This window comes from Electrophorus electricus, chromosome 10 (assembly GCF_013358815.1).
Source record: "Electrophorus electricus isolate fEleEle1 chromosome 10, fEleEle1.pri, whole genome shotgun sequence".
In the NCBI taxonomy this organism is placed as follows: domain Eukaryota; kingdom Metazoa; phylum Chordata; class Actinopteri; order Gymnotiformes; family Gymnotidae; genus Electrophorus; species Electrophorus electricus.
This window is the reverse complement of record NC_049544.1, coordinates 21,707,660-21,718,910: the sequence shown is the minus strand read 5'-3', so window position 1 is coordinate 21,718,910 and position 11,251 is coordinate 21,707,660. Positions and strand designations below refer to the sequence as shown.

Here is an 11,251-nt window from a genome sequence, read left to right as displayed (position 1 = left end):
TCACAAGGCCTGCTTGTTGGTCCAGCTAATTTCGCTCCCCTCGCCTTGTCCGCAGCAAATGCAACTCGCAAAAGGTTTTACACAATAGTTAAATGCGCTGAATTAAAATGTAATTTCGGTTGTAAAGTGCTAATGGAAAAATCAATGAAAAGGGCACACGAGTAGAACACATTTTGCGTATTAAACACTTATTTTTATTTTACTTAAAAAAAAAAAAATCAGCCTTCTTCTAACCGACTAGGAAATATATATATATATATATATATATATATATATATATATATATATATATATATATATATATTTCAATAGAGCAGCAAGAATTGATTACGTTTTCACACCTTCCCTAACGATTACCGTCATACGTCATTATCCATCTTGAGTACAAATTGAATGACAGCGTGTTGCCTTATGCGCGTGGGACTCCGTGACGCATGCACCGCCGTCTGTTAAATTAATAATTGTGTTTTTCGTTGAACTATTCCGTGACTGCTAGCACACAGCCGCAGTTGCACGTTCGGGATAACTTGCTGTCAATGGCATGAAGACGATAGATCTCCGGTGATTATCGGAGATATATATGGGATAGCTGGAGGCCGCCTCACACCTCCCACAGGCCGGCTAGAGCACTGCTCGCACCCCGCACTGGCTCAACACCGTCGCTTTATTAGGCGAAGTGGACTCCGTTGTACGCTGCGTTGTTATTCTCCTCTTGCTATTTCGACAAAACTGTAGCGACAAAAGGCACGTGAGCTCCCGTGCAAGCCGCCACATCGCGCTGCGCAATGTTTGTGTTTACTTTACGTTTTTAAAACGCAACTAAGGGGACTGGTGGAATTATTATTTTACAAAGCAGCGCCAAAAAGGCTATCATTGTGTCAGTTGTTTGCTTTTGTATGTTTGATGCAGTCAAGTATATGAAAAAAAACCGAGATAAACAGCTAAAACATAGCGGATACCCAAAGACTAAGACAATTTTTCTGTGCACGCGCTTTCCCCTTCAGTGTCCTCGGTTTTGTTCCGGAGTTCCATTTCACGGCGCGAGGGGCGGAGATGGAATATTCAGATCAGCTGGAGTGACAGCTCGTGCTTTCCAATGCTCTGAGAAACTCGCCTGCTCCTTCCCCGAACTCTTCACTTCAGACTTCTGAGCAGTAAAAACAGCGGACGCTAGGGGATCCAGCCACGCCAGTCTCCATGCCAATACTTCGCTGAGGGTTTTTTTTTTTTTTTGCGGCCATTTTATTTATTTTATTTTTATTAGTTTAGCCTCCGCCGCGATTCGATCGCTAGATGCATTACTAGTAGTGTACGACCGACTTCTTTCCTTCGCATTTTCTTTTTGGAGAGAACAACAGACTCTTTAACCAAGATGTCGTATCCTCAGGGTTACCTATACCAGCCCCCGGGCTCGCTGGCGCTCTATTCCTGTCCTGCTTACGGGGCTTCGGCGCTGGCCGCCCCGAGGAGCGAGGAGCTGACTCGGTCTCCGTCCGGCTCTGCCTTTAGTCCGTACCCTGGATCGGCTGCCTTCACCGCCTCCGCCAGCGGCTTTTCCAGCCCGCTGCCCTATTCAACAGATCCGGCCACGGGTTTCCCGTCGTACATGGTAAATACGCGCTTATGGCTTTGGAGTTATCGTTGCTGAGAGGTCATTGTTCCCGATAGGACTGCATGAATATTGCATGATATAATGTTTTTGCTGAAGGACCGTTAGAGAGAAGCTGCTTTGTGGCAAGCGACCAATTCTGCGTTTGAAAAGGACGAGCGAACCATGAATACAAATTCCATACAGCTTGACTCGCGCAAGGACCGGCGCTACAAGGGCTACTATTTTTAGTTTTAATTTCAACAAATGTTTTGGTTGAAACCTGATTTTCCCCCCATCCGTTGTCTATTTACCTTAATTAAAAACGTGTACATAAAGCGAAATGCACTTTAATTTCCCTAATAGAATAAAGCACATCACGGGACTTATAAGTAGTAACAGCACTGGATAGAGCAAAAATAATTTTAATAGAAAAATAGATTTATGCAGTCGATTTATTTGTCGAAATTTTTGTTACTTGTTTTAGCATGTTAAAAATGAGGGAAAAAATGTGTTTGGTTATAAGCTGAATAATATGTAAAAATTATGTTAACTCCAGCGATTGTTCGGTTTAAACCTCGAAATTATGTGCAGTTAAATAAGCACAATTTAATCGTGAAAAGATGAATTACGATGCTAATGACATGGCACTTGAAGCGGTTAAAACAGGTCCATATCCACTGATTTGCTAATAGGATTTGTAATGCTGCGCTTGAGTGGTATGCTAAAACACGTCTGCTTCTGACAAAACAGACTTTCACAAAAAGCAAACAGGGAGGCCGGGCGCCGATCATTGAAAATGACTCCAATTACGCACTATCTCCTATCGAGCAAAATAAATTCCGATAATTGCTGGAAGGATTAATCGTCGTTTTATTGGCCTAATAATAATTGTTATTATTTTATTCAGTTTTATCTGGTGGTTCAGATTCGTGATGGTTATTAAGACCTACTTTTAAAAATCATTTTATGAAACTGTAATAAAATAATTTAGATAACAGTGTGTAATTCTGTGCAAAATGTTTGCCATGTAGGGTTCCCCTTACGACGCGCACTCCACGGGCATGGCGGCAGCAATAAATTACCATCCGTACGGGACTCCGGGATACCCGTACCAGCTCAACGACCCGGCTTACCGAAAGAACGCGACCCGGGATGCGACAGCTACGCTGAAAGCGTGGCTCCAGGAACACCGGAAGAACCCCTACCCCACCAAAGGCGAGAAGATCATGCTGGCCATCATCACTAAAATGACCCTCACGCAGGTGTCCACCTGGTTCGCCAACGCCAGGAGAAGGCTCAAGAAAGAGAATAAAATGACATGGGCACCTCGGAATAAAAGTGAAGACGAGGATGAAGACGATGGGGAAGGCGAAAGAAAAGAAGACCGTACAGAGAAGCATCTTGAGAACAGCGAGGCGTCCGCCGAGGACGAGGGTAAACATTATTGTTGGCTTTTGTTTGTTTGTTTGTTTTTGTAATCTGTACACGGACAGAAAACCACTCAGTATCATTTTTAGGTAATTTTTAGGTAATTAATAACTTTATGGTGGCTGAGACTTTAGCTAGATTGTAATATATAATATAATATCAAAATAATTTTGATATTTAAATTAGAATTGGGATTAAAAAAATATTACAAATGGAGGGTTTTAATATAACTAAGCATGGGACAGGCTAAAAGGCGAACCATATTATTTTTGTCTTACTATAATTATGGAATTATGGAAACAAAGCATACAGGAAACTAGGCCTAAAATAAAGTCTTAAAATGTGCAACTGAATAAATAAAATAAATTAATAAATAGATATAGAATAGATAGATAATAGAATAGATAAATGACCACAGACTTTTTTTGGTGTTTATATATATATATATATATATATATATATATATATATATATATATATATATATATATATATATATATATATATATATATATATATATATATATATATATATATATATATATATCTGTGTGTGTAATACTTTGTTTTGACACTCTTTACTCATGTCGATTCGTCCACACAGGTATAAGTCTGCACGTGGACGCCTTGACAGACCACTCCTGCTCCGCGGAGTCCGACGGGGAGAAGGTCACGTGCAGGATTGGGGACCTGGTTTGCAGTTCTGGAGTCGATGCCAAGGACAAATGCGACCAGAGTGATCTTGACACGCGCCATGGGGAACGGCAACAGGGCCTGTCACCCAAGCCGGTGACATCATCGCCCTTGACTGGAGTGGAGGCCCCGATTTTGAACCACCATCAAGACTCGCGAAACAAAAACAAAGCGTGTCTCGACAGTCGGACCGCTGCGGACGGTCAGAACCAGACCGTCAAGCCCAAACTCTGGTCGCTAGCCGAGATCGCTACTTCAGACGCAAAGCAGCCCCTGGGACAGAACTGCCCCCCAGCCGTTGGTCTTTTGACATCAACGGCATCCAACACGTCCCCGGCCGGCCCTGTGTATTCGGCTTCCTCCATCTTGGGAAGACCACTGTACTACACGTCTCCCTTTTACAGCACTTACACAAACTACGGGAACTTCGGCTCACTGCAGAGTCAAGGAATTCTGCGATATAATTCCTCCGGTGTGGCGTCTAACGAGGCGCTTCCTCAGACTCTTCTCAACGCAAGCGCAATTCACAAACACAGTCCCGAGTCCTTACTAAAGCCTAGTCAGAACCCGACTGAGCACCACTTCAGAGCCTCAAGTGTCGAGGCCAAGAAAGGTATGTGAAGTGAGTCTTTTTGCACGCCAGGCTCACAATAATTTGCGCACAGCCCCCGTTCAATCATTCATTCGCTCAAGTGTTTCAGTTTCAAGCTACCTCGATTTTTCCCCAGTGTCAAACCACTAATAGCTTTGCATCCATTCGAATTCGAGTTTTGTTACGTCCGAGTTATGCTTTCGGCACATGCATCCAAGTCGACCAACCAGACTACTGACGCCTTTCTAACCAATTATTAAATAACCGAATTTTCCACCGAGGAAATCCAGATTTAATGGCATTCCTGTGACGCACGCATTTAAGATGGCCAGGTCCCAGTTGTCTTCCCTCTGTTCTGAACTGGGTTGTATTTTCAACAGACACCATCGAAGTGTGCGCAGTAGGAGCCCAGTCTTACCTGGCAAGCTAGAGGGGAAGAGGAACATTCAAGTAAGTCACTGATTTGGCTATTTCGAGAGAGAAAAAAATGGAATTGCCAGAGATCGAAATAATTGTGCATATTTTTGCAGTATTCCGCTCTATAGTGCACAAGCCTTATCTCTTTTCGCATTAAATGGCTGGAGTCTTACCACAGCCTATACGTCTGTGCAGCCTTTTCATACGTCAGATAGCCTAAAGGGCCTTTAGAGATTACTGTAGCTGCAGTGTTTACTTCTGAATATATATATATATATATATATATATATATATATATATATATATATATATATATATATATATATATATATATATATATATATATATATATGTATGTGTGTGTGTGTGTGTGTGTGTGTGTGCTTATATAATTTTTGTGGAGTTTGTGGACTGATGTAGGCTTTGTTTCCTTGGTTCGCAGGTAGGTGTCACAATTGCTTTGAATAGCGCGAGCGAGCCGTCACCTCTTCCCCGCGATGGTGTTAAACGTATCAATTCTCCTTAAGTGGATCGCATTGTGTGCCGCCGTAGAACCGCGGACCGCCGGCACTTGACTAGATCTTAAACTCCCTTAATCCAAACAGCATCGGAAACCGAGGACGGAAAAGGGCGGGCGCATTCTTTGACCACGCCCCCTACCTTTTGATGATTTGTGCATTTATTTATAAGGTAGTTATCACACCATACGCGACTTTTGAACAAGGCAACTATTTCTCAGGATCCATAGAGTTTGTTTCATGGCCGCATATTGTATACATCACGTGTGGGACATTATTAGGCCTTCTATAAAACTTAATTTGTACTTTATTTGTAAAGGATGTACAATGTAGAACGGTAACGTGAGGCTGGTAAACTTGACTAAGAGTGGAAAACATTTGATATTTATTTTTGTAATGATGGCAGTTGCCTATAATTTATGCAAGTTGTATTGCAATGGAAACCGAACATTGTTTTGTAAATAAATTATGATTGGTTTTTATTTAAAAAAGCCGAAGTTACAAAATGTTGTTAACAAGAATACTTTTACTAATTTATATCTTTCATTGTAAATAAAAACGCGCTAGTCTGCACTGGCAAAGTTGTTGCTTGGACGTGCTTGACATGAACGTGTTTAGTGTGGTTTTAGAAACTCTTGCCAAAAGCTGTTTATAGCGATGAATCTGTAGCGCTGTGTAAATTAATAATCTGCACCGTAGGTCACCATACTTAAAGGAATTACCCTGGTCGGCGTGGATATACAAAATAAGAAAAGAACGCCGTGGAAACATTTATTTTCACATGTAAAAATGTAAAAAGTGAGATATATTTACAGAATATATCAATCGCTCCAATACCCTTTTAAGGATCTTATACATTTATGAGCTGTTGAGTCAATAGCTAATTCAGGTTACAGTGCCGAGCATGGCCTTCGTATAAATGAATTATACAGGCTGCTTATATTTCTGAGCCTTCGTCTATGTTTCCCCGTGATGAATACAGGGGGTAGATATTGCGCGTTATAAGCCGATCCCACAAGCTTTCAGGCCGCGTCAGGGCGGTCGGTCGGGGTTCATGATGACCCGATATTGAGCGACCTATAAAATCGTGTTTAAACATCCTCCAGCTCCAATGGGGCCGCGGTGTGTGGTGGGAATGAACGGGCGATGACGTCTTACTCCGTTAAATTTTCAAGCGCTCTATTAAGCAGGTTTAATGGCTCAGGAAGTGTCAGCCCTTCCAGATTAGGAATATCCTAAAAACCACACACACACACACACACACACACACACACACACACACACACACACACACACACACACACACACACACATATATATATATATATATATATATATATATATATATATATATATATATATATATATATATATATATATATATATATATATATCGGTAACAATCATCGTTAGCATTTTCCGGATTATAATAGTGACAATAGTCTACACTACATAGGCCTACGGCATAAATGTAATAACAGTAACAATAAATTAGTATTATTACAATAATAATAATAATAATAATAATAATAATAATAATAATAATAATAATAATTATTATTATTATTATTATTATTATCGTTATTATTGTTGTTAACGGTAATAATGAAATCATTATTAGCATTTCTTTAGTAATAAGGTTCTTATTTATATGATCGGTTGTATAATTTTGTGTAGGTGTATTGAGATGTCAGAAATCAGTATGATATCTTACGTTTACATTACATTACATAATAATAATAATGATGATAGTTAATAATTATGAAGTCAGTATGATATCTTACATTTACATTACATTACATAATAATAATAATGATGATAGTTAATAATTATGAAGTCAGTATATCTTACGTTTGCAGAAGCAGCCGCTGTCATTGCCAATGGCAGCGGGTGTATTTTCTGCGCGCTTTAACCTCATATACAATAACAATAACACATAATCTGTTTCTAAAACCCAGCACCGAACGTGTCTTCAGGCCGTCGCACTTATTATGCATAAGTTATACCTCATTTAAGGTTGACGCGCATCGAATTCAGTGGAGTTTTGAAGTGAACTCCTGTCGTTTTTGTAGATATTCAAATTTGTCCATTTGTTCTTTCAAACGTTGCGTTTCACCTAGCGCGGGAGGTACAGCGCGGCGTGTCCTCGCCGAAGCGAGAGGATTCATTAGAGGTGAATTATTGAAATTCGGTCTTTAATCTCAGGTAGGACCCCGGGGGATCGACCGCTGTCGTCGAAATGGCACCAGAGGCGTTTTCCATTCCGCGTTGCTTATAGACTTCGGCTTTCCCTGCTCCCCTCAAATGTCAACATTTGTTCTCAATAAAAAGAGTTATTGTTTCTGTAGAACAGCTTCACGGCAGCCTTTGAAAACATGAAAAGCTCTTCACCCACCCTTGTGTGCTTAAGAGCAGTTAAAGGTGAGAGGGAAGCGCCGCCTCCGGTAAACAGGAGCCGGTCGCTGAACGGGGCTGATTAGACTGCGTTACACTGTCATAATTAGCGACAATTAGGACAAGGCCTTGTTTGGTGGGCTTACTGCGCGCGCAGTCGCCAGTGTGCTTCAAAAACGTAAAGATGACGCCCCCCCTTCGCTTGGTACTGTGGTCCGTTATCACCAGAAAAACATCATTCCAGCGTTAGGAAACACTTTTTTAAAAAGCAAGCAAGAAAAAAAAAAGAGAAAGAAAAAAAGACGGAAAGAAGTCTTAAATCTCCACGAGTGTAACACGCATTAAGAGCAGAGAAGCAATGCGCACAATAAATTGTGGTCTAAATATGTTTTACGGCCTGAAATAAAAAGAAGCAAACTAATGAGGGAGCGAGCGTATCGGTCAGTGCGTCGTGCTTGTTGCACTCAGTGGCACGCGTTAATAGCAGCATATTCGGAACGACCCGGACTATTAAATCCGGATAGGCTAATTATTGCATCGACATGCAGCGCGCGTTATTACGCTACATGGGACTTTTGTTTCCAACTCCTTCATATTTCACTCTCTCTCTCTCTCTCTCTCTCTCTCTCTCTCTCTCTCTCTCTCTCTCTGCTTGCTGGTGTGTGAGTGTGAGAGCTGATTCTCGTTCAGTCATTTTAAGTGAAGAGGGCAACCACATTAAACCCGTTGCTGTTTCTGAGCCCCGTTGGTAATGGTTACTTTCAATTAGACAACGTTGATCTTTACAACTATAATCCGCCATTAGCGTTAGGATGTAAATAATGTTTTAGTTCTGAAAGTGAGATAAAAAAGAAGTTAAAGATCCGGTTGCATATGGGTTTAATAAAACACATCAAAGACGTAGAGACATTTCAAAGGCAGTCCCGGGTCGGTTCTCTCGTAAAGGTGTCAGAAAAGATGCTCGCCTCGCGCGATGGTCAGGGCGCTCGCGGGTGAGCGTAAGCCCTTCCACCACCAAGTTAGTCCACACGTGAATGTGAGCGAGACTATTAGGGCCTACAAATCGTATATATATATATATATATATATATATATATATATATATATATATATATATATATATATATATATATATATATATATATATATATATATATATCAGACATATCGTTTTACCTTCTTGTTTCTTTCTAGTTGCTGCTATTAGTATTTGTATCTTGCGATAAATGGACAGAAACGTAATTAAATGCATATTTTCGTCAGTGGGCTCCTTTTATGTAATGGACTACCTATTTTCTGAAACGGTACAAATAAGCTACATATGGCCCCATGACAAGCCAAGCAGGATGAGAAGATAAAAATATTGGTGGCCTTTAATTAACAGGCGTGGGTGCTTTCTCTGGTGTGTAGCTCCACAAAATGGTCTGGTATTAGGTGGTCTGGTATTTTTAATATGTCCGTGTTTTTACAGTGTTTCAGGACAGGCTATTTAATGGATCGTCTCAAAACATTAAATACAAATACAGAAAAAAAGAAAAGTCAAGGGTCAGTAGAAATGCTGTAATAATGATATAAAATAAACAGTCGTTCGCACTGTAAATGTGATTCTCCACAAGAACGCACGCACACACGCGCACGCACGCGCACACACGCACGCACACACACACACACACACACAAACACACACACACACACACACACAGTAAAGAAATGGCCAGGAGCTGTGAGACAAAACATACCCAAAAATGGATCAAGTACAAGAAAACAAAAGTATGACTGCTAAGCGGAGACACACAGGGTCCCCTATCTGCATTCTGCTGGCTCTGTCTGCATGCCTTTCGTGTTCTGTTTACAGTAATTCACAGTGTCTTAGACACTGGCTTTCTCCTACATGTGACAGTCATGGGTTTAATTCTGCATGTGCTCATATTCCTCTTTCAGCAGAAAGAGATAATTCACCCAGCAAGGAAAAAACAAAAAAACAAAAAAAAACCAAAACCAAAACAATGCCTCCTCATTAACTGATGTAAACAAATTCGTTATTACATCTGACTGTGGATGCTCAGACATTTCATTACACCTCCACCCCACCACCTCCACCTCCACCTCCACCCATGACCCAGCTCTCCTACTTCCCATTCCAGTAGTGCCTCATTGCCCCATCTCTTCGCACAGCGCATTAGTTCTTGTCATGCTTCACAGTCTAACACAATATACCCCCGAAGAGCGGCGAGGGAAAATACCCCAGACGTCAGCCGTTAGCTGGAAGAAGGCAGTGGATGAAGGCCTTTCTGCAGGAATATCTCCACTAATTAAGGTTCTGTTTAGCCAGGCCTGGCTGGAATGCTAATGGGCTAGCTGGCCTCAACACAGAGTCAGTTGACTGCGAGAGAATAGAGCGGGAGAGAGAGACAAAAAGAGAGAAAGAAGCGAGAGAGAGAGAGAGAGAGAGAGAGAGAGAGAGACAGGGCCAGTGTCAGAGAGAGAGAGCAGTTTTAGAAGAACGTGTCCAGTTGATAGCATCTGTAATGGCTGTGTTCAGGGTCAGTCCCGCGCTTGCCGCTAGCTCATTAGCTCAAATTACTGCGCGGGCTCGTCTCGGGTTGAGCAGGCCCGGAGCCCCAGATTTGGCCCTCCTGGTACCCGGCTTCAGGAAGGCAATACTCTCCTGGGAGATCAGGGCGCCATTAACCCCCGAGCTCCCCTATCGGAGTTCACTGGTGACCGAGCCGTCAGACAAATATAGAAGGCCTGGTTGCCTCAGGAAGATTACCATCTAGCGGCAACCATCCTGGAGACTAAATCCCTGTCGGATTGCCGAGCCTTTGAAGGTCCTGCTGAGTTTGCTTACACGGAAGTTTACACGGTTAAGTCGGGTTTTAACAAGACTCACCGAGGTGGACTTTCATCGCTTTCCATTCTTTGAAACTGGAAACTACAAGAACCAGAATCCTCCAAAGCCAAGCAGGATTCTTCTTCCTTTCCAATGTACTTTTTGTTGTTTGACTTTAGCTATATTTATGTCTTAGAACACAATTTGAAGAAAAGCCACACACTTGCACATAACCCCCCCCCCCCACACACACACATAGTGCTTCAATTGTGCAAAATCCTAAATATTTTAAAAGCAATATAAATTTCCTCTCTTCAATCACAGCTAAGCGATAATGTCATCATTTTTCATCCCATTTCAAACCTGTCAGCTTAAATAATATTATTTTCTTTGTGGCTAGCCCACCTAGAATGGATCTTTTAAAGAAAAAAAGGCCCTTCCCATTTTTAAAGAAAGGCTTACAATAACAGTCCTGACTATCTGGAGGAGCTGAGGAGTCTACAGCAGGGTAGAGACAATGAAGCAAATAACACAAAGTTATTGAGTTTTTTTTTTTTTAAAAAAAGGCAGATCAGTGCATTTCAACATGAACCCACTTCTAATGTGTCAGAGTCATTGACCAATCGTGCTCACCAAAATACTGAATACTGATCTGATTTTCAGTGCTGAAATGCTGGCAGTGTGGTTTTCCAGGAGTCAGTCATGACAGCTCCCGCTTCAGGACGAAACCAGGGTGTACAGGCAGGTGAGAGGAGCCTGCTCCAGGCGAGTGAGTCCTGGATGGTA

General features: G+C 41.6%; 1 protein-coding gene across 1 annotated transcript; it reads left to right on the top strand.

Moving 5' to 3' along the window:
* The first annotated feature begins 479 nt into the window (after positions 1-479).
* On the top strand, positions 480-5,844 carry irx2a (iroquois homeobox 2a). Its single transcript, XM_027026378.2, has 5 exons — positions 480-1,609; positions 2,623-3,025; positions 3,623-4,324; positions 4,684-4,753; positions 5,163-5,844. The coding sequence occupies exons 1-4, from the start codon at positions 1,373-1,375 to the stop codon at positions 4,731-4,733; spliced, it is 1,392 nt and encodes a 463-aa protein (XP_026882179.2). The 5' UTR covers positions 480-1,372; the 3' UTR covers positions 4,734-4,753; positions 5,163-5,844.
* The last annotated feature ends 5,407 nt before the right edge of the window (positions 5,845-11,251 follow it).

Bases quoted from the DNA above. Each gene is read 5' to 3' on its own strand.
- irx2a (XM_027026378.2), top strand. From the start codon at position 1,373: ATGTCGTATCCTCAGGGTTACCTATACCAGCCCCCGGGCTCGCTGGCG. The intron at 1,610-2,622 runs GTAAATACGCGC...TTTGCCATGTAG, and splicing joins CGGGTTTCCCGTCGTACATG to GGTTCCCCTTACGACGCGCA. The intron at 4,325-4,683 runs GTATGTGAAGTG...TATTTTCAACAG, and splicing joins AAGTGTCGAGGCCAAGAAAG to ACACCATCGAAGTGTGCGCA.